Here is a 23,538-nt window from a genome sequence, read left to right as displayed (position 1 = left end):
ACTAGTTGTGTAGGCTTCCAATTGTAGCCCATTATCAAAACCTAATATGAACAGTAATGAGGCAATGTAATATTCCCCGAAATGCCATGAGGTTGATGGACAGACCAGTCAAGCAGTAACAAACCCATGAATGCCAAGAGCTGAAGGGTACTGAATGAAATCCCACACTTGTTATATATTTCATATTATATGACTCTTGACATGAGGTTTCCTAGACATCTAGAGTGGTCTCTTACAAGATCTTAAGAGTATTTTCATTTGACACAAAAGAAGCTTTTTTTTTAATTAAGGGAAAAATTGTGGGGTTTGTGTGTGCTAAAGAGGACACTACTGAAGATGGGTAATTTTTACATTACTTCAAATGACCTTGTGCCCATTTCTCCAAATTTCTTGGGCAAGGTAAGGGTTACATTTTTATATGGTCACAATTGTAACCGATTAATCCAAAGATAAAGCTCCACTGACAGTTCTCGGCTGCCATGTTGCGTACCGGCAGTCGGTATTATGATCTCATCAGCAAGGAGTGTATACCACATAGTATACATTTGTGTGTCACCCTAAGTGGGATGGCTGTGCCCAGACGTGATTCCCGTGCTCACTGTCATTGGAACCAAGCTATACCCGGCTGATCAGCCCATAACAAGAGCAAAACCGGTCCTGGGTTGCCTTTGTTCCAGTTCAGGGAGGACTTACCTTGACAGTTCAAGATGAGCTGTTCTTATTGGACCAGGTGTAAGACTGATTTGTATATAGCTGGGGCCAGACTGAGGTGGCATGGTGTGCAAAATAAGGATGGACTGGAATGCGGTCCCAAGTGATTACCAGTGGCTGAGATTAATTCAAGCATTCCATCCATCCATTTTTTGTGTACTTTTGTGTGTTGCCCCAGTGGAGCCGGATATGCTCAGATCTGGGTCCCATGCACACTGTGTCACTGGAACAAAGCTGTAGCTGGCTAATGAGCCCATAACGAGGGCAAAAATGGTCCTGGATTGCTTGTGTTCCAATTCAGGGAGGACTTGTCTTGGCAGTATAGGCTGGACTTTACCTGTTGGAGCAGTGTCAAGCCTGATTTGCATATAGCTGGGTCCAAACTGAGGTGGAATGGGGTGCAAAATAACTATGCACTGGGCTGCGGCCTCGAGTGATTACCATTGGCTGAGATTAATTCAAGCATTCCATCTATCTTTTTTTGTATTCTTTGGATCAGGGCATTGGTCCTACGATCCTAAAATGAGCCATAGTAAAGCCCATTTAAAAAAAATCTAAGCTGTGCCTCTATAATCCTATCAAGTACTGGCCTATATCTCTATTGCCTTATATCGTCAAACTGCTTGGTCACCAGACAACTTTAAACTATTATTGAAAATAATAAGCTGCTAGTCAATAACCAGGCCGTCTTTCGCCCTTGAATTTGGCACTGAAGTGGTCATTACTTATTCAATAGCAACACCTCACTGACCTCCGTCAGTACGAATGGTGGAGATTCTGATAACCCCTATAGGGCCGAACAAGGCAGCTCGGCTTTTTTTCGCGAGGTATTACGTATCAGGAAGGGCAACAGATACATCCCTCACAGAAACCAATCAGATCCAAAACCAGGAGGGGCAGGGGCAACAAGTTCAGAAGATTACAGGAGAAAACTGAGATCAGGGACCAACAAGAACTAAGCAACACCAATGCCAGGGAAGTTCAGGTTATTAACCTCTCTTCATTCCATCTCACCACAGATATGATCTCTCTCTTAAGCAAGGGTCTTCACTTCAATCCCTATGCAACGGGAGACATTTGCAAATTAAAGATAGATCTCTTTAAGTTTGTGAGAAATCTTAAACTCAGAAAACATTTCTTTGGGATGGACAAAAGGGATAGAGGGGCTAAGAATATTCCTGCTCTGGGTACTACTGACTCACTTTCAATAAAAGATATACAAACAACTCACCTTCTCTTGTCTCTAACTGATATGGAGGACTCTCCTTTTGATATGGACAGACTACTAGAAGAATTAGACATTGAATCCGATTATAGCATTGTCAGTGGGCTCAAATCAAAATCCCGATGGATCCCTACGTTACCTGGTGGCAATGCTATAGATAATTTCCACAAACGTGTGATTTAAGATCTTGACAACCTGAATCGTCTACGGAAAGACAGAATGTTCAAATATAAGGATAATCTAACAAATGGAGAAAGACGTGCTTTAACCACACTTATGAACAATGAAACCATCACTATTAGAGAGGCAGACAAAGGTGGCAACGTGGTGGTGATGGACCGCGTGGACTACCAACAAGAGATCTTAGATCAACTACAAGACAACACCTGTTACGAACTACACTTTACCTAAAGTACACAAGAATCTCCCTTTCCCACCAGGGAGACCTACAGTTTCTGGCATGGGGGGGCCCGACAGAAAGAATTGCTGAATATGTTGATCTTTTTCTGGGTCCCTTAGTGAGGAACTTACCGTCCTACATACAGGATACAAAACACATTCTGAGCACACTGGCAGACATCCAGTGGCAAACAGGTTCACTACTTATTACGATGGATGTAGTGTCATTGTACACTAGCATAAACATGGACATGGACCTGGGCATGCAGGCGGTAAACAAATTCCTACACAACAGACCAGCATCACTATGGCAACACACACTTATGCTGTCCACCATGATGGAACTAGTGTTAAAGAACAACTTCTTTATGTTTGACAAAACTTGGTATCGCCAGAAGAGAGGGGTTGCCATGGGCTCCAAAATTTCACCCTCGTTTGCGAACCTGTTTATGGGTACACTAGAGTCTGACCTGATCTGGGGAAGTAAAGGCAATCAATATATCGACTCCATCATATTTTGGGGTCGGTATATTGACGATTGCATCTTGATATGGTCAGGTTCAGAAGAACTTCTGAATAATTTTTTCAAACATCTGAATAACAATACATGGGAAATTCAATTCACTATGAATTGGAGTAGGACTAACATTGAATTCCTGGACGTAGAATTCTATGTGTCCTCTAACTGTCTACATAGCAGGCTTTTCAGGAAGTTGACGGCATGCAATGCAATCCTGCATGCATCTAGTTCACATCCTTCACACCAAATCAATGCAATACCCTATGGCGAATTTCTGAGGGCAAGAAGGAATTGTAGTGAAGACCCTCCACCTGTTATCACAGACCCACCATGACCACCTACAGGGGCACACCAGGGTCGAAACGTCGACGAATCCATAGGTTCAGAATCACCAGGATTCCCACAGTAACCAAAGGAATCCTTGGTTGAGACCAAACCATCATCTGACCAAACCCTAATTATACCTGTATATACATCTGTATAGATTCATTTCCCGCACTGTATATATTATCCTGTTCACTGAGCACTTATTCACAACAAGTCACAAAATTGGTTATCACGGTCTTGCTATGTATGTATGAATTCATTTATGAATGAAGTAATTCAGTTCCGTAAAGAATCAAACTTGTATTAATATGTACAATACAAAACCTTTGAACATATAACTTCGTTCTTCCGTGTTTTGACCAATTGTTTTCTCACTAAACACTATTCCCTGTATCAGAGAGCTTATTTGTTTTTACTTGCATCTATGAGCATTGTTCAAATAACTTGACTTACCCAACAGAACCAATTCTTGTTGAACTGTATGTGGAAGACAGGCATAAGGACTGCATGTATTTCCTGTATCCAGATCATAAGGCTGCAGACTTCAAGATCTGCCGCACCTTCTCTTCGAAGACCCCCCGGGACCGCGAGGGTCACCTCCTCAATTGGCTCCGGAAATTAAAGTCAAGGAAGGAAACTCTGTCAAGTGACAGTGAGGACTCTTCATCTGCAGCCTCATCTAGAAGGTCAGTCAAAAGGAGTAGGGCTTCCCCTTCACCTTCTCCAGAACGTCCAGTTAAGGCCTCAAAAAAGACCCCCGTGAGTCTGAGAGCCGGAGTCAAAGTAAATCTCACCACAGTGTAAAGGAGAGGGAAGGACTATCTACAGCTACAGCAGTGGTGGAGGTAGTTAAGACGTTTAGGAAGCCCTCTTCTCTGTCATCTGAGAAGTCAGAGAAAGGTTCCAAGTCGTCAAAGACGCTGCAGAAGACTCCGTCGATGAAGGCTTCTAAATCGCAGGCGGGAAAAGTTACACCTTCGACGGGAGCGTCGACGACAGTTACAGCGATGTCAATGAGGATGTCAACGAAGGTATCGACGACAACAGGGACGACGACGAGGATGTCGACGGTGAGAGCTTTGACGACTATGACGACGACGGCGGCAGGAGCGTCGACGGTCTCGTCTACGGTAGTGTCGACGACGCCCAGCTCGTTGTCGACGATTCAACCGTCGACAGTGGACCTTCAGTCGGCGGGTTTTTCTCTGACATCATCCCCGATGGTGCCGTCGACGATGTCTTCGTCGACGTAGAAGATTACTATTTCCTTGAAAAGGATAACACTGGACATGACATCTTCAAGGAGGGTTACCCCTTTGCCTCCCGCACTGTTACTTGAGGAAGAAGAGGATTATGAGGGGGATGATCAGGACTCTTTTGGCTATGCACATAGTCCTTCTCAGTTGTTGTTAAAGTACCAAGAGACTGATTCTGAGGGCGAGTATCTGCATGAATGCTCTTACCAGCAGTCTTATCGACGTCAAGAGAGCGCAGGCCAGGAGATGATATCAGTTCCTTCTTCCCTCTTGGCAGATCTCCATGGCATGTTACAGGATTATAGGGCCAGGTTTTATCAGGCTCCGCCTCCTGTTCCCTCTGTCCCGGCAGTACAGGCTATATTTGCTCCCACGGCTTCAATAGTGGTTTCTCCGGAAATGCCATCCCAGGTGTTTTCTCAGCCACAGACACCTGTTCCAAGTAATACCTCCAGTGATCCAGGACGTTCTTGGTGATTCCTCGGATGGGGATCAGGATGAAGATAACAGGCCTAACCAAGGTTTGGAATGGGATAGTTATGTGATGCCAGGCCCAGCGTCTCCAAGTCCGGACCCAGTGGACTCTCCCCCAGTGGATATTGGGGGTTTTCAAAAACTGATGGAGAGAGCATCTAGTAGTTCAAACTACCTATGCCTTCTGTACAAACAGAGGGCTTCCTCTATGATTTTAAAGAACCCTATTGGAAGGTGACCCGGTCAATACCCATTGTTAGCCATGCCTGGGAGGAGGGTCTAAAGGCAATGAAAAACCCAGCTACGGTAATTGCAATTTTGCCACGCCTGGATAAGAAGTACAAGGCCCCTGAGGATGGTCCGGCGTCTTTAACTGGTCAGCGAAACCGAACTCTGTAATATCGCAAGCGGCACACAGGAAGTCTCGTAATCCTTCGGCACCCCTGACAACTCCTCCTGATAAAGAGGGCAGGCTCCTTGATAATGCGGGGAAGAGATTCTCCTCTATGGCAAGTCTTCTGGTGCGAGTGGCCAATGCATTGGCAATCCTTGGCAGGTATGATCGCCAAATATGGTGTGATCTATCACCATATTTGGACCAACTTCCTCAGGAGTCCAAGGGGGAGGCCAAGAAGATACTGCAGGAAGGGGAAGCGACATCGGCAGAGGTGATAGACTGTGCCATGGATATTGCCACTACGGCTTTCCGTTCGCTGGCTGGCGCAGCAGTTCTTCGTCGCCAAGGATGACTCGGGGCAACATGGTTCAGGCCTGAGGTCCAAAACAAGATCCTGGACCTCCCTTTTGATAATGAGGCATTATTCGGCAAGCACATCGATGATGCCCTCCAAGAGATAAAAAAGGATACGGAGACGCCTAGGTCTCTCGGTACTCTTCAGTATCGGAAGGTTCCTTTCAGGTGATGTAGAGGAAGGAGTACTACTTCATACAGAAGGTCGTACCAACAAAAACGGTACTCTTCTTATGGATCGACGTCTCAATCGTATCGATAACCTTACCAGCAAAAACAAGGCCAAACCTAGTCTTTCTCTAGGTCCAATGCTAGAGGAAAGCAGAATCGCCAGGGACTTGATTCTTCCAAGAGACAATAGCGGCGTTCTGGATCTGACTGCTGTACCCACCTCCCCAACAACATCTGTGGGGGGCAGGGTGTCTCAATACCTCCACAACTGGAAACAGATAACATCAGACCGTTGGGTGCTCAACATCATTCAAGAGGGCCATACAGTGGAGTTTACTCAAATACCACCTTCCAAGCCCCCTGCTGCCATTCCTTCCAAACATCTGCGTCTCTTGTAGCTCGAAGTTTCTCAGATGCTCCTCAAGGGAGCTATGGAGCTGGTTCCCTTATCTCAAAGAGGGGAAGGTTTCTATTCCAGGTTCTTCCTGGTAAAGAAGACGCTGGAGAAGTGGTGCTCCTTTTAGATATCAGGGAGCTAAACACCTATCTCCTTTCCCAATCCTTTCGGAGGGTTTCGCTCCAGGATATCTTACATCTCCTCAATCCGGGAGATTTCATGGCCACTCTCGATCTCGAAGATGCCTATTTTCACATACCCATTCACCCAGCTCACAGGAGGTTTCTTCGATTCACAGTAGCCAAGAGCCACTTCCAATTCAGGGTTTTACACTTCGGGCTTCGCTCTGCCCCGAGGATCTTTACCAAGGTGCTGCACCGGTGGCAGATTTCCTAAGAAAACAGTATTTTCAGGTCTTCCCATACCTGGACGACTGGTTGCTGAAGGCCCCGTCCAGAGAGGCTGCGGAGGAAACAGTCAAGACATGTACGAACCTATTCAGAAACCTGAGTCTCACACTCAACAGGGAGAAGTTGTCTCTCCTCCCTTCCAAGACAGCACGTTTCCTGAGAGCCATATTGGACACGACTCTCAGCAAAGCCTTTCCATCCCTCGAAAAGCAGGAAAAACTGAAATCCATGGCGCATTTCTTGAGAAAAAGAAAGCGTCCTTCAGTACGCCGTTACAAATCCCTTCTAGGAGTGATTTCTTCATGCATTCCTCTGATACCCCTCTTCAGATTAGGGATGCGATCTCTTCAGGAACATCTAGACAGGCAATGGCGACAAGTTCACGGCTCATTCGACGACGAGGTGGTGATTACTGCGACAATGAGAAGGGCAGCCTTGTGGTGGACGAAGGAAGAAAACCTATCCCAAGGTCTATACTTCGTAAGCAATACAGCTACTCAAGTGGTAACGACAGATGCCTCGCTGGAGGGCTAGGGTGTGGTGCTTCAGGATCTTCCTGTCAGCGGGCATTGGTTGCTCCAGCACCGTCATTTTCACATCAACCTCCTGGAGCTCAGAGCAATCCGGCCGGCGCTGCAGGCGTTTCTTCCACGACTGCAGGGGTCGGCGGTTCTCGTCCGCATGGACAACACCAGAGGCCATGCACTACATAAACAAGGAAGGGGGTACCAGATCTCTTCCGTTATCTCAGGTAGCCCAAAAAATTTGGGAGTGGGCAATCCTACACGGAATATCGCTACAAGCAGAACACTTATCAGGAGTGCTAAACGAAAAAGCGGACAGACTCAGCAGGCTGTCGCCAGTAAGCCACGAATGGGAACTGAACCAGACGATCTTGGAGGGGATCTTTCATCGGTGGGGCAAACCCTCAATAGATCTCTTTGCCACCCCGATCAACAGAAAATGCCAGTTTTACGCAAGCAGGTTACACCATCGAGGGTCATGTTATGTTATGTTAAAATTATTTGTACCGCGCACGGTCACCGAACGGTTTCATGGCGCTCATAACAAATGCAGGGGGCAGGGACGGGGGTTACTCGAATGTTGAGTGTCGGAAAGAAGACGGAAGGGAATTCCAAGTTTTGGGGGCCAAAAAAGACAAACAGAGACCATCGTGTCTTTTGCGTTTGATTTTAGGAATGACTAAAAGGTTGTGTGAGGGGGAGCGGAGATCTCTGGAGGGCACATATCACTTCAAACTAGAAGAGATGAAGACGGGAGCTTGATCAGACAGAGCTTTGAATATCGTACAGCCAAGTTTGAAGGTGCAACGCTTAGCCACCGGAAGCCAGTGCAGGCTCCGCAATAACGGCGAAACGTGCTGGTGCTTAGGCTGGTGGTAGACTAAGCGTGCTGCCTGATTTTGCACCAGCTGCAGCCTTTGGAGATGGTATGCAGGAATTCCTACGTACAGAGTGTTGGCATAGTCAATTCTGGACCTGACAAGGGCCATGATGACAAGGATAAGTGCGTCTCTGGTGAGGAATCTACTGATTTTACGTATCCTGCGCAGATGGAAGAAGCAGGATGACGTGGCAGCACTAATCTGGGGCCTCATGGATAGATCACCCGAGGTGACTACGCCAAGACTCTTCACAGAGTTGACGGGGCGAGGAGGAAGCCCTAGTGAGGAAGGCCAAAAGCTGTCATTCCATGGGTTGGCTGACCCGCCTACCAGCACAAGCTCGGTCTTGGTGGGATTTAATTTGAGCTGACTGTGATACATCCATTCCGATATATCCAGCATGGTAGTTTGAAAGCTGGTGCCGGAGGATAGGGAAGTGTCAATAGGGAAAATTAACTGCAGGTCATCCGCATAGTTAAAAATTGTAGCCGTGGATTTGCGGAGGGAAGCTATTAGGGGTATGTACAAATTAAATAACAGAGGGGAAAGAGCGGAGCCCTGTGGGACTCCGCAGGATAGGGGGGAGTAAGAAGCGGAGAAGGTAGACATGTGCACTGCCTTGGGTCGCTGGGGAATGCGCTTCCGATAGTTTGGTCAAGAGCATTTGTGTACTCCTTTCCCCTCATTCCAGTGATACCAAGGCTACTCAAAAAGATCAAGGCGGAACCGTGCAAGTGATCTTAATAGCTCCTGCTTGGCCGAGGAAGTTCTGGTTCACGGAGCTGCACCTCCTTTCTCTGGCTCCTCCACTTCCTTTGCCGTTAATTCCGGATCTTCTCACAATGTCCCACAGTCAGATTTGGCATCCGAATCCTCGTTCCTTACACCTGACAGCATGCCTCCTGAGCAGCGTGAGTTCATAAACCTTCACCTCTCGGATGAGATAAGAGAGGTTCTGTCTCAGGGTAGAGCCCCTTCCACTAACAAGACTTTCCGTTTGAAATGGAAAAGATTTTGTCTGGTGCCAGAAGAAGAGTGTTGACACTTTCTCTTCTCAGCCTCATCAGGTTCTTCCTTATCTCCTGTCCTTGGCTAAGGCGGGATTGGCTCATTCATCCATAAAAGTTCACTTGGCAGCAATCTCTCGCTACAGGCGCACTGCATCTGGTCCATCTCTCTGGTCAGCCAGAATTGTCAAGCAGTTTCTCAAGGGCCTGTTTCTTATCCTTCCTCCGGTGAGGCCTCCGCCTCCCACATGGCATTTGAATTTGGTTCTCAACCAGCTGATGAAGAATCCCTTTGAACCGATTCATCGGGCAGACATGAAATTTCTTTCGTGGAAACTGGCACTTCTTCTTACTCTCACATCGGCAAGACGCGTTGGGGAATTGCAGGCTCTCACAATACAGGAACCTGATTCTGAGGACTAATCCAAGGTTCATACCAAAAGTACCTTCAGACTTTCATCTCAATGAACCAGTGATTCTCAAGTCTTTCTTTCCTCATCCTTCCACGCCAGCGGAGAGGTCACTCCATTAACAGGATATACAGCGGTGTTTGAAATTTTATCTGGAAGCTCAAGACCTGGCTGTTCGAGCAGTAACGGCACTCCCCCCCCCCCCCCCCCCCCGTAAGCGCCTTGAGACCCAACGGGTAAGTAGTGCGCTCTATAAATGTCCTTGATTGATTGATCGATTGACCGCACCAAGAGATTTCGTAAATCTTCTTAATTATTCATCGCATTTAGTGCTCCTCGCAAGGGCCTTCCCCTGTCAAAACAGGATCTCCAGTGCCATTCTGTACTGTCACTCTGCAGTGGGCAAACCTCTAGAAGGCAGAGTTAGAACACACTCCACAAGATCTGTGGCTTCCTCTACTGCTCTCTTTGTGGGACTGCAGATCAAAGACATTTGCAGAGCTGCGACTTGGAGCAGCACGCACACCTTCACGAAGCATTACTGCCTGGAATCCTTGGCACAGGAGGACACGGCTGTGGGCCAGGCAGTCCAGAGGAACCTCTTCCATTGAGCGGTGAGCTTTCCCTACTGTCCCTCCTTCCTATGATTGCACATTTTGTATCTAATGATAATACTGATTACTGTTTCAATAGATATTTATTTATTTCTTATGAAAGTATGGATACTAAGGTATTTCAATATTTCAGTCACAAAATGTGCTTTATTGCTTACTGCTAGCTACTCTGATGCAAGCTATGGAAATCTATGAAAGTTCCAATACTGGGGCAAGAAAACAAGTTGCTTACCAGTAACTTTGGTTCCCCAGTATTGGTAACTTTCATAGATTCCCATGCGCCCACCCTCCTCCCGTGGGAAAGCTCAGCCTTCAGCAGATGTGGTTACTGTTGCACAGCCGAGTGCCATCCAAGTGTGCTGCGACACCTGATTACAGTGGTGTTGCAGCCCACCCGGGTGGCAATTGGCTGTCCGGGTGGGACCCCGATGATGAAGCATGTCACCAGCCAGGTTGGTGAGTGAGGGGTCTTTTATCAAAACAACAATTTTCTTTTGAGCATCTCCATTTCCCCAACCCCATTAGGACCTTTCTGGTCCAGTGGTGATACTCCTCCTTTTGTTGATACATGTTTAGGTCTAGGGGACCAGGAGTACTCCCCTCCACATTGTGGTAAATCCCTTACTCTCTCTTTTGTTATTTCAAATCTAAGAAAGTTACCAATACTGGGGAACCAAAAGTTACAGGTAAGTAACTTGTTTTTTTCTGTAACCAAAGTAGAGATATTGCATTTATGTTGCGAAGTGTCTGGGTTAAGAGAGTGAGAGGGCGAGAGGCCGGGGGGGGGGGGGGGGGGGGGGACGAGGTTAGTACTGGGCCTGTGTGAGTGGGGGAGGTCAGGAGAAGGGCGGGAGGTTTGATCCGCCATTGGGATGGAGGGAGGGCTGTGTCACAGGACGGTACAGTTATAGAGGTAGGAGATAGGGGGCATGGTAGTTTGGGGTATGGTGTGTGAATTAGAGGAGTTGTGGGGGTGGATTCAAGAGAGGGAGATAGAATAGTGGACAAAGAAAGGGTTATATCATAAAAGTTTGGTATGTCTAGAGGGAGAGGGGGCAGCATCAGGGAGGCGGAGAGAGCCAGGAGGGTTTTGGGGGTGAGCAGGTGTGGGGAGAGGAGTAGGAATTGACTCAAGGAAGGGTTCAAGAGAGGGTGATAGAATAGAGGTCAGAGACAGGGGAGTGCCAGTGGGGTTTGGTATGTCAGGAGGGAGAGGGGTTAGGGTCGGGGAGGCGGTGGGAGAGCCAGGGGGGTCTTGGGGTTGCGTAGGTGAGGGGAGAGGAGTAGGTGTGGACAACTGGTGGGATAAGGTGCTGAAATGGTGCTATGAAATGGTGAGGTGGTGTTCGCAGGCTTGTATCAGGATGTTGCCTGTTTTGAAAATGGAAATGGTGGTGGATAGTTTGAAACCATAAGAGAAATTGCTTGATTTAGATACTGGGAGGTGGCGCAAGAAGGTGCTCTTCCATTTGGAGGGGCGTTTGGTGTAGAAAATGTAGTTGGTTTTTAAGTGGGACGTGAGGCTGTGGTAGTTGTCAACAATTAGGGTTTCGGGATGCCGGATTAGTAATTTATGCTTACTTTTTTGGGGGAATTTTTAGAAAGATAGGGAGGTTAAGAAATGATTGAAGAGTTGGGGCCATGTTTGGTGAGGGAGGGGTGTTTGGAGGTGAGGGTGGGTATGAGGTGGGATGTAAGAACGGGATTGAGGTGGGACATAATGGTACAGTTGGTTGGGGGAGATGGAGGAGAAAAGAAGGGAGGGTGGAGTGATAAAAGGGATTTAGGCTACAGCGAGGATTGAGGGGTAATGGGATAGACGTAAGATGGTGAGGTGAGTGCTCAAGGCAGAAGATAGGGAGCGGTTAAAGGACGGGGAGTGTAAGGGTGAGTGAAAGATGACAGTGAGAGAGAAATAGATTCAGGAGGGGGATAGACAAATTGGGATGATTAAATGAGAGAGTATTAGGCAGAGGATAAAGACCTGGACAGGGCTGGATGCCAGAGGGAGTGGGGGGAGCAATGTTTAGGGGGGGCTTCAGAGGCTAGTCGGCGGAGGCCGGTTCATGCCCGGGGTGTGATGGGTTCAGATGACACAAGGCTTGGCAGAACAAAAGGCACACAGAGTTATGTTAGCCACCGTAGCACAGTGACATAGTCACAGTACGTTACAGAGCTGGAGGTACGTCCGGTGGTTAGCACCACCATAGTGTACATCAGTGTTCCATTTCAAAAGAGGTCAAGCTCGCGGGTTCGGCTCGTGGTGGGGGGAGGCTAAGTGACTACGAACCAGGAGGAAGAGTAACGGTCCGATGAGGTCGACCTCGTGGGTCCAGCCCGTGGTGGGGGGGAGGCAAAATGGCTAAAAACCAGGGGGAATAGTGACGGGTGAAATCAAATGTGGAAGTCACGGTGTAGGTGGGGTGCCAGTAAGCAAGCCTCCCCACTCGTATGGAGTTGGTCGGCTGCGGCTGTCTCCAGAACTACCTGGATCATCATGGAGATAGTGAGTGAGAGGAGTCTCGGGGACTGGAGAGAGAAGCAGGGAGCCAGTGAGCGAGAACCGACAGGAGAACATACAAGATGGTAACAAAAAGTGACTTGGTGATGAGTGTTAGGAGGTCCGACCGACATCAGACATCCGGTCCCCCGATCCTCGGTGGGGCAGAGCGGGTAGCGAGCCTCCACCTCGGGGAGTAATGGTCGAATCGTCTGGATAGTCACTGCATCTTGGAGTAATGGCCGAATCGTTTGGTCCCACATCCGAATCGAGAGCGAATTGGCTCCTTGCCGGATGGTGCCTTCACAGCCTGGGTTTCCTTTACAACTGGTGTCGACTCACCCCTTGGCCTAGGGATGTGCTGGGGGAGGGCACATCGGCTGTGGGTGCAGGTTGGCGTGGATTAGTGAGGAGTGGCGGGGAAGCAAACCAGCACCAGACGTCTGTTCTCCTGATCCACGGCTTGGGCCAAGAGGGGCTAAGGGCTTCAGCACGGAGAGTCAGATCCAAGTCGTCAGATGCCCACAACAGGTAGGCGAAGGGGTTATGACCAGGAGGGCAGGTAGGCAGCTCAAATAGCTCGAGGTCGTATCATCAGTGGCCTAAGGATGTGCAGAGGGCACAACAGCATCGGGTGTAGGTTGGCATGGATTAGTGAGGCGGGTGGGCAGGCAGACCAGCACCAGAAGACGGTCCCCTGAATCACGGAGAAGGCCAAGATGGCAGCAGGCTTGAGTGTCCGGTTCGAGTCGTTGGAGGCCCTCAGCAGCAAAGCAAAGGGGGGTATGCCCAGGAGGGCAGGTTGGCAAAGTCAGACTTCTCGATGGCGAGAGTTGTACACGATCAGCAGCAGCCGTGGGGGCCGAATCTGCTTCATGCAGGCTGGTGCCATCTCAACTTGTGGATCTGCCTCCCCAGTAATCGACCCAACCCGTGGCCTCGGGATGTGTGGAGTAAGGGCAGATCTGCATCGGGTGTAGATTGGTGGCGCGGGTCGTGTAATCAGGGCTCGTCCATCGAGGGAGATCACTTCTGTAGTGGCCGGAGAAGGGACGAGTGTCTTCGATCCCAGTGGGCACAATCGTGCTGAGAGCGTTGGGTCCAAGGAGTCGGGCCTCTGACGATCCAGTTCAGTTCAGCAGTAGGTAAGCGGCATCAAAAGCTCAGTTTCAGTTTTCCAAGTGTAGAATGTGGTAGATAGTTGAATTCTGCGGATGGATGGATGGTTATAGCAGGGATATATACCAATAAGGTGATCCCCAAACCGGGAGCTCTAGGTAAGAGCTCCTACCTCGGTGGCCATCTTGTCATCCCTCTTAACCAGTACCAACAAGAGCAATCATTTAGATACAGTATTTTGGCTTAACCAGTTAGGCAGCTACTTCAAACTACTGAATTAAATCAAAAACCTTGGTATCATTTTTGACTCAGATTTCAGCCTGAGGCACAAATCAGTAAACGCACCAGTGTCTGCTTCCATCAAATAAATGTACTGCAACGCATTTTGCTCCCCCGCCCGCTTTCCCACATTAAATCACCATTGCCATTGCCTATGTCACTGTACAACAAGGCTAGATTATGGGAGCTTGGCCGGTCTTTCCCTACCTGCTGTGTCAATAAATGACCTACAGAAAATATAAAACGCCCTAATTCACACCATCTTCAATCGAAGAAAAATTTTGTGCCAGTTTCATCTGTCCGCGAACATTTAAACTGGGTCCCTGCAAAAAACAGAATCCTTTTCAAATCAGCCAGCATTATGCACAATATTTTCCATGAAACTGCTTCATCCTGCGTGATGTTTTTGATATCTATACACCTGTTTGTGATCTCAGATCAAAGAAACATGGTGTCTTCCTTGTTCTCCAATGCAAGTACAAGAAGTGGGGTGAGAGAGCTTGCAGGGTCCAAGGAGCCAGACTGTGGAACTCTGTCCCAATTAACATCCGATGTCAATTATCAATCCTGATTTTCAGGAAACTCCACAAGACATAGTTATTTTCAAGTTAAGTTGTGCCACCTTACTGTTCAGGTCAAGCCACCAATGCCAAGAGACTTCTATGGAGGGACAGAGTGGTCAATTAAATCCCATAAATAACAGGTTGTATCATTTCAGAACACTGTTATGTGAAAGGAGTCAGAAGATAAAAGTTTAATTGTAAATGTTGATCTTCAAAGGCATACACATGAAAATAATGCATAGTAGTTATTTTCTGATAAAGGAACAGTATTTTTTTCTTTGTATCTTTAAGAAAATTTGTGTTTTTATTTTGTGTACAATAAAGCTTTACATTCAACATGTTATAATGTCAGCAAAGTAAAACAAATGAAGATGTGAAGGCCATTTGCAAATGGCACTGTATCTGAAAAACTTAAACTTCCTAAATTAAAAAAAGCCAAAAATCAACATTTAAAATGTTGTGTCGTTAAACAAAGTGCATACACCAAAGAACACACCGAGACTCAGTTACAAGCTACATGGGAGTTTGCATCTTGCAGTCTAACAAAAGTACTACGTTTTGATTGACGCTTCTGTCGCCAATCCTTAATGGGAACCCATATGAGACATTGTTATTTATCATCCAGGAAATGCCATGGGCATGGTGATAGCCCTTCCAAGCCATGGCAAACTATGAAAACGAATGGCTGAAGAGTGCTGATCTAAGGCATAGTCTCTCTCTGTACCTTTCTGAAGAATTAATGCCATGACCTCCACATAGTGAAAGCTGTGTTGTAAGACTTAAAAAGGCCCACACGCTAACCTATTTCGGCAGTTTGTGTGGTTCTCACCAGCGAAATGAGGTCCAGTGTGAACCACAGCTTTTTGCACAGTTCAGGTATCTCTTGTGGTCCTCGCTGGACCCCGTTTTGCCAGGGAGAAATACATAAAGGGCACAAACCGCAAGATCCACCCGCACGGCAAATTTACATGGATAATGGTTTGGTCGTTTCTTAGCATATCTTTTTTCAGTGATGTCACTGTATCTGATCAGAAAGACTTACCTTTCCAAAATCATGCCATTTATGTATCATAAGTTCTCTCCTTTCAGATATCCTGATGACATAACAGATACCATGCCTGGCGTCTCAACTGAAAATGTAAAAATCATTTGAAAAAGTTATAGAGAGAAAGTGAAAAGACTGGGTGGTTATTTTTAGAGAGCAGATAGAATTTATTCAGCAAAAATTGTTATTCATGTTGTGTTGTTGCAGAAAATTACCCCAGCCAGCGGGAGCAGTAATAATCTTACTTTCTCATTACTTTTGTGAACGGATGGCTAGGCTGCCATTTTACCGATATTATTTAGTTTGTGTTTAAATAAACTATAAAAGGGCAATGGATAGTGAATTAAAGGTCTGCAGCCCAATTGAGACGCGCTCTGTAAATCGTGTTGTTGCTCTTAACAGAGTTAGAAACAGTTCATTGCTTTATACCACCCTGTAGAATATTGTAATCTTTGATCTTGCCTTTTCCTGACATAACAAACATTTAACGTTTCCCTGGCGACACTTATTAAATAAAAGGGCATGACAGTAACAGCGAGGAGCCTGATGCAACTTGTGATCCTTGTCCAAAAGAGGATTCATGCCATTACATTGACTTTTTGACATTTGCAGGAAAGCAATGTGCAGGCGCTGGGGATTCTGTTCACCTACCACGGGTCCGAGCTGCTGCCTCATCACCTGGCAATTCTCTCCAACTTCCCAGAGACCACCTCGCCTCATAAATACAGAAGCCTGCTCCCCGAGGCCTGGTAAGAATGTGTGCTCTCACCTTTAGCCTCTCTGCTTTGTTCAAAGTGTTGGAAAATGTTCTTGAAGGAAAAGGTAAAAGATTAGAAACTGCTCTTCTTTTGCGTTATGCACAGGTTTGCCAGTCGTTTTTAAGGGGCCCGGGTCAACGACTTCAAGGGGTCCACATAGGATGGGGACCTTTCTCTAACTTAAAAAAAAAAAGATATCCTGCAAGTTAGGAGAGCACACTGCAGATCCAGTGTCTCGCAGCATCTACTGGCATCCGTGGCAGCCTGCTGTCCATTAGTAAACCGTGCAGGCTTGTGTTAAAATGTATAGCTAAATGTTGCTGCACGAGCGCGGTGCTTGGGGAATAATGCCCAGACTGCTCGCCCTGATTATGCACATAAATGTCAATTACATCGAGCAAGTGGAATGCTAAGTTAAAGTATTAGAAAGTGAAATTGGCAAGTGCAAATGAGCTTTCCAGATTTATAATATCAGGATCTGTGAATATTTATTCTCGCAGATAGATTTTACCCACTGATTAAAATGTTGTCTGGCTGTTGAATATTCCACAGATATATATTCAGGGAAAAGGATTTAAACATGGGTGTTCCAAAAGGGAGCGTTAGAGGTAACTTTTTAGGTATTCACAAACATCTACAGTGGCTTTCCCAACATATTTGCGCACCTACATCGAGTCCTGAAAAAAGGCTTTAGAACATATGCAAAAAAGGTAGTAAAGTACACCAAATACCCCCATATTGTCATGGTGTGTAAGGAAGAGGTTTTTTTATTAATGCAAACTGTTTTCCTTGAGGAGAAAAGTTAAATGTGCTGATGTGAACAATACTTGGATCAGCGGTGATGGCCCCAATTGAAGCACTGGGTAGTGAAAAGCAGGGGAGAACTGTATGGATCCTGTAACTCGCTGATTCTCATGTAAAGCGCTCTGATACCTCTGGGTCTAGCCAGCGCTATATAAAACTTTGAAAATAAATAAATAAATGGATGATGTGCAGTTGAAGGGCACAGGGCTGATTAAATAATGAGGCAAAGATAGTTCACTGAGGAAGCATGGTCTGGTATATAGGGGGCGCTGTTTGAGATGTCTCAAGTCAAGTGTTTCTGTTTGAGAAAGAAAGGCATATTCAGGTCTTGGTTTAACTTACATTCATGTAGTCGGTTTTAGTTAGTTATTTGCATGATTGTGGTCATACAATTTACTAACTAAAACCGACAATGACCATATATGGCCATAAGGAAACCTTAGTCATGCAATTAACTAATTAACACCAACCCGGGAAAAGGTATAAAACCCCGGTTTCAAAATTCCTTCTGGCATTATCACCGGAGCCACGTAGGGATCGATCGGGAGGTATTTCCTCGTAGAAATCGTGAGTAGAAAGGTCTGATGATTGTGAGCACTGCCACCACTACATGAATGTAAGTTAAACCAAGACCTGAATATGCCTTTCTTTCTCAAACAGGTGCTAGTTAGCGCACCAGATCCTGACGTTTTGGCTCATGAGGTTTATCTACAACTCCAAAACAGTATGTTGTAAATATGTAATGGCATGAAATTGACATTTTTCCTCCTCACTTTACAGGGATATAACACAAACTTTGTCCTTTCCCTCTTTACCAGCAATAGTGTTACGACCAGGATATGATTTAAAAACATCTGATCAAAAATTTCCTCATTAAGTGTGTGTGCTCTATGTTGTGTGTCAGTGAGTCTAGTGTGTTTTTTGTAAAATATTTTTATCCCACTATAAGCACTGGAATACAGCTATAGTAGGTCACCTGTAACCACTGGACATTTTACCTATGGATATGGAGAGAGAGACCACCAGAATTTTTTTTTTTATCTTCTTTCCTTTACAGGTTGATCAATAGACAACGTCTTTTTTTGCTAGGTACATTACTTTTACCTGCACTGTAATTTTTCCTCACTTTTATTAGAAAATTCTGGTATTAGTTAGAGAAACGTGAGTAAGGTGGGGATTTGTGCACCCCATCCTGAAGAAGGTGCTTCTGGCACCGAAACATGTCGACGCACACAAAAAGGAGGTAACGCACATTGTCAGCGTAGTGACCTCCCACCCTCATTTTTAACAGCACAAACGCGGGGGCTTATTAAATAATTTTTAGTCACCCCACGAGCCAGGTTCTTTTTAACTATCACTATTTTCCAAACACCACAATACACTCACATTTATTCAAAATACCCCCTCACAAACACCACACATAGTCTAACAAGTGCTCCCACGTCTCCGTAGGTCGCAGCACGCCGTACCCCGTAGAGGGGTACGATGACCCCGATGATGAAGCATGACACCAAGGGGCCTGTTGGTGTGTGAGGGGACCTAAAAACATAAAGGTGTTCCCCACTGTGGAGGAGACACCCTTAATATCAAGGAGTGGATTCTAACTGTTTATTTAATCTGTGGGAGACCCCTAGGACCTCTCCTAGGTTTCCCCCACTTGACTCCGTTTTGTCTCTAGCCAGATCTCGAATCAGAGTTTCTACTTGTATGCCGGTGTGTAGGTAGATGGATTAAGATAGGGATACGGACAGTAGATAGCGCTGTAGTGTAGACGCTAGACAGACAAGACAGACAAAATATACAAAAAAGAGAATCCCCCCTACCCCCCTCCTCCCTCCTACCCCTGCCTCAAATCCTCACACACTGGACGTGCGACGAAAAGATCCCCATTCCGCCCCTCAGGGAGCTTTTACGTTACTATGATATCCTTGATAATATTAGTATGATAGTCTTGATAATATTAGTATCTCCCACTTTCTATTTCTGCTTCTCCATCGACTGTATATTGCGATCCACCTGACCCTTGATCCCCCAAATTGCCCCTCCCAAGTCTACCCCCATATCAGCAAAAGGATATACAGATATACAGAGTTTCTAGTCTCTCAATTCCCCCGTCCTGTGGATAATCGGTTAGCACTAGGGTAGGGTTGGTCTGATATGAGGTAGATGCGGTTACTGTCTTCAAGTGAGTCTTCGTCTCCTTTGTTCCATCCTCTCCCTCTGCTCCCTGTTTTCCTTTTTTTACTGATTTTTACAGATAAAAACAGACAGAAAACCATTTCTTTTCTTGTCTGTATTTATTTTTAATTGTGGATAAAAACCGAAATTGGGATGCTTTCTGAGTGATTCTAAATACAGACTGCCAGGCCAACAGCTCTGTAAATTGGTTGGTTAAGGTTGTTAAAAATGCGAAACATACTAGCAAAGAGGCTTAAACAGCAGTAGATATGCACAAGGTTGATTTTGAAATTTACTTATTTTCATGTAAGTGCATTGATTTATCTTCCGCGGATGTTCCTATCATTGAATACTGGCAAGCATTCAAGCATAAGTGCATATTTATCTGTTAAATAAATGGGTAAATACACTCGTTTTAGCTTCATTTTTTCACAAAACCCCAAATAAATGTGGCTTTCTGCAGATAAAAATAGCAAAAAGTAAATATTGATAAATACTGATGGGAATAAAATATAAAAAATACCATAAAACTGGGAGCCCTAAATATAATATACATTTTGCAGATATAAAATGTAATTTTTTTCCATACACTTGAACCCTATGTTTCCTTTATTTTGCACACTCCACTTTATGCCACTCTACTCTATAACAATTCCCTTAACTGCACTCCACTGTATGCTATGTAAAGTATGCTACTCCCCGACACTGTTTTTTATATGCAGTATTTGTAAAGCACAAACACTTAGCACTAGAGTGATATCAGAGCATTGAAACTGCCATACGGGCTATCTGCTAATATACTTTGGAAGGGCAGTTTAGTAGATCGAGTCAGTTACTTTGGGAAGAGCCACACTTTAAGTGTTTTTCTCAATCCGACCTAGTCACTTGTGAGATGGAGATATGGGGTAGTTGATTCCACTGGGCCCCTGCAAGATGGGTAAAAGAACGTCCTCTGGCTCTGACTTTTTCGACACGTTTGGTTTTGATCAAGGGAAGATTTACAAATCTCAGAGGTCTAGCAGGCCTGTGAAACTCCACCTTGGATCAAAGAATCAGAGAGCCGGAATCATTAAGAACCTTGTGAAAATTGGAGACCAGCTTACATTTTGCTCTCTTTTGGATGAGCAGCCAAAGAAGGGTTTTTAGGCAGGCAGAGCTGTATCTATCTTTATTGCAAATGAGTTTTGCAGACATATATTCTATGACCTGTAGGCAGGTGAAAAGATAGTCAGCGATCCCCATTTGTAGGGCATTTTGTTAGTCCAATATACTGCCAATTAGTAATTGGACTACGGTTCTTCACCAGTCGACTGGAATCGAACAAAAAAGTTTCTTGAAGAGTTTGAGCTGGCTAAAACATTTACCACAAGTGTCGTTGACTTGCTCCTGCCTGGATAAAAACTCATCAATGAAGACTCCTATATTTTTTGCCACCTTTTTTAGCTCAGGTCCCAGTGATAATGGTCACCATGATGAGTCCCAAATCTGATGCGCGCCACTGAATAGTAGAATCTTAGTTTTTTCAGCATTTAGTTTTAAGCAGTGAGCCATCACCCAACTAACTACCTCTGAGAGACAGCTAGCTGGAAAGTTTTTATTTTCAAATCTCTTCATGCTATTGAGATGACCAGTTGGGTATCATCGACATATGAGCTTATCTTGAATCCCCAATTTTTGACCATCTTGGCAAGGGATGCAGCGTACACATTGAACGTACAAGTATACGTACATGTTTGACAATAAGCTGACCTTTGGAGATCAGGCGAAGGACAAACTACCTGTCAAGAACAAGACATGCGTGATGTCGATCCGTGTTAAAGAGGGTATCCAAGCTGAGGTAACCAAGGTGCAGGTTCAAGAGATGGACCCAGATTGAATGAGCCATTCTGGTGGTGCTTGTGCTCAAGCAAGCGTCGAAAAATCTGGGCATCCGCTTAGATTATCAGGTTTCACGACTGCAATCAAGGCCATCCCATTCTACAGGCTGACAAGCTGGTGGGTAAAGGTACAGCAATGTTTGATGTTACAGGTGGATGCTGGTGAATCTCAATTGGAGCCAGGCAGAAGACAACAATCCCCCCACATCTGCTGGCCTCATCACAGTTTAGCTTTAATGTGTTGTATCTTTGGGTGATTAGGAGCCATGTTAGGTAACTTACAATGCTCCAGTTTGACCCGGTTCACAGTTGCATTTAAGTTGTGTTGGAGTTTTATTACGAGTCAGCGGTCCATCGGCCCACTGATCCATGGTGGTGGTGCGGCCACTGCTGCACTGCGGTGAGACTGCCGTAATTCGAGTTTGGCGGACGGACCACCACAGGACGCTACAACCGCTGGGGATCATGGATCCCATGGCAGTGGCGCAGCGGTCAGAGGCCGCAATATGCTGGCTATGCCATTGTAGCACTACCAAGCATATTAGAAGTAGCCTCACATCGACTCGACCTACTGCAGTGAGCCTGCCATGGAAAGGCTGGTGGTGAGGCAACTCAAGGGGCACTTACAGGGCCCCCTGTCACCTCTATGCAGAGTTGTGCATGCAAGGGACAACATGTTCACCCCACCTGCTTGTTCGTACCCCCACTTCCTGCACAGAAAGAAATGCATGATAAGGTGCATTTCTCACTGTGCAGGAAAGTGCTGCGGCCCTGCCTTTCTGTGGCTCTCCTTTGAGCCTTAGAAAGGCACTGCAACAGCAGGACCTGGATTAGACTCTTAATCGTGTGGGCGGTCTGACTATGGGTTTGGTGGTCTGGCAGCGGGACGCTGGGGTGGCAGCCCCCTGCGAGACAGCCAAACTCGTAATAAGGCCCTTAGTTCTCTATCGTACAGACACCTGTGAAAATTAATGGACCCATTGAACACTTGTTTTTACACAGTTTCTTCATTATGACACTACTTTTCTGAAGTGATTTGCTCAAAAATATAGTAGCCAGTAATGTTACTGCACATCCTCAGGACACCAGTATCAGTCCTTCAAAAGCCCCAAAATATAAGTATGGCTTCCATACGGAAAAATTGGCTTTGTAAACTCTAGACTCTTTGTACTAGGTGCTTTCGAACATTTTGCACCCCCAGAAACTCAATAGTTTAGGTCCAGACCCGGAAGGTTTGCCCCATCATCCTTTAGGCTGTCAGGTAAATAGGACAACAGGATTTTTTTTTTCAAGTTAAGTAACTGCGAGTGTGAACAAGCCTATGAACTGAGTGTCTGCATTGGCGAAATATTTCCGCATTCATTTATATAAATTTCATTCTGTATGAGAATTTTCTGCATGCATTTCTTTGAACGTCAAAGTGCTTCATCTTTTCCATGGATTCTTGGTGCTGTTCTTACACTTGCTACTTCTCTTCTTTCTTGTAGCTCTGAATCTGGTGAGTTGCTGATTATTCCATGGAATGAGCAAAGCCACAGGGACCAGGATTGGTGTGAAAAGCCAGAATGCAAGTGAGTCTTGAATCAGTGCAGTCACATTAGAAATTACTTTGATTTGAATGCAAATAATTTGTTGTTCTCATAAAATAATGTTTTAAAAGAGTACCCCTACGAGAAAATAAGTAAACGTTTACCAACAGATCAGCTAGAATATTTTGCTTAGCAGTATCCAAAAAGGCCAGAAATTATCCATAGCCCCAACTGCACCCAAGCATCACACCTTTGATATCCTGACTTGCCAAGACAACCAATATTTCCTTTTATTTGCTTGTGGGAAATGTAGTGCTCTGAAGGGCAACTATGCTCAGGTACTCTATAAAGAAACCAGCACTATTTTACCTAGCCAGAGCTGAGCCGTACTGGACACAAAGGAATGTCCAAAATCAATGGTTCTATTTTTGGCACACATTGACAAAGTAATTCTCTGCATTTCATTAGCTTATTACATAAAAATAATAACATTAATTTAACTAAAAAAATTAAATAAGTGTAAAATGATTAATTACATTTTTAAATTATACATTTAAATAATATACTAAATATATTATTTATCTAAAAGATCTTCGTAATTATTAATATATAATACAACATAAACGTAACATTTTTCAAGTCTATTCAAACGAATTATATAATCCTATAATAAGTGTCAAACACTAAAGTGCAAGAAAAATTGAAAAATAAAAACGGAATACAGTTTAAAACTAGTAAAACAACCTTTAAATATATACGCATTTTAATTCAACAAGTTCAAAATAGTTGTAATAATTTTGAAACATTAA

General features: G+C 45.3%; 1 protein-coding gene across 1 annotated transcript in view; it reads left to right on the top strand.

Annotated features, from left to right (window-relative positions):
• LOC147666261 (NBAS subunit of NRZ tethering complex-like) overlaps positions 1-23,538 on the top strand; it is a 359,627-nt gene that overhangs the window by 297,995 nt on the left and 38,094 nt on the right. Inside the window, exons 15-16 of the mRNA XM_086949183.1 lie at positions 16,196-16,332; positions 22,688-22,771. Of these exons, the coding sequence (XP_086805309.1) occupies positions 16,196-16,332; positions 22,688-22,771 (221 nt within the window). The remainder of the gene's footprint in view (positions 1-16,195; positions 16,333-22,687; positions 22,772-23,538) is intronic.

This window comes from Lissotriton vulgaris, unplaced genomic scaffold, assembly GCF_964263255.1.
Source record: "Lissotriton vulgaris unplaced genomic scaffold, aLisVul1.2 SCAFFOLD_2284, whole genome shotgun sequence".
NCBI classification, from domain to species: domain Eukaryota; kingdom Metazoa; phylum Chordata; class Amphibia; order Caudata; family Salamandridae; genus Lissotriton; species Lissotriton vulgaris.
Note: the sequence above shows the minus strand (reverse complement) of the source record. Positions and strands in the feature narration are given on the sequence as shown.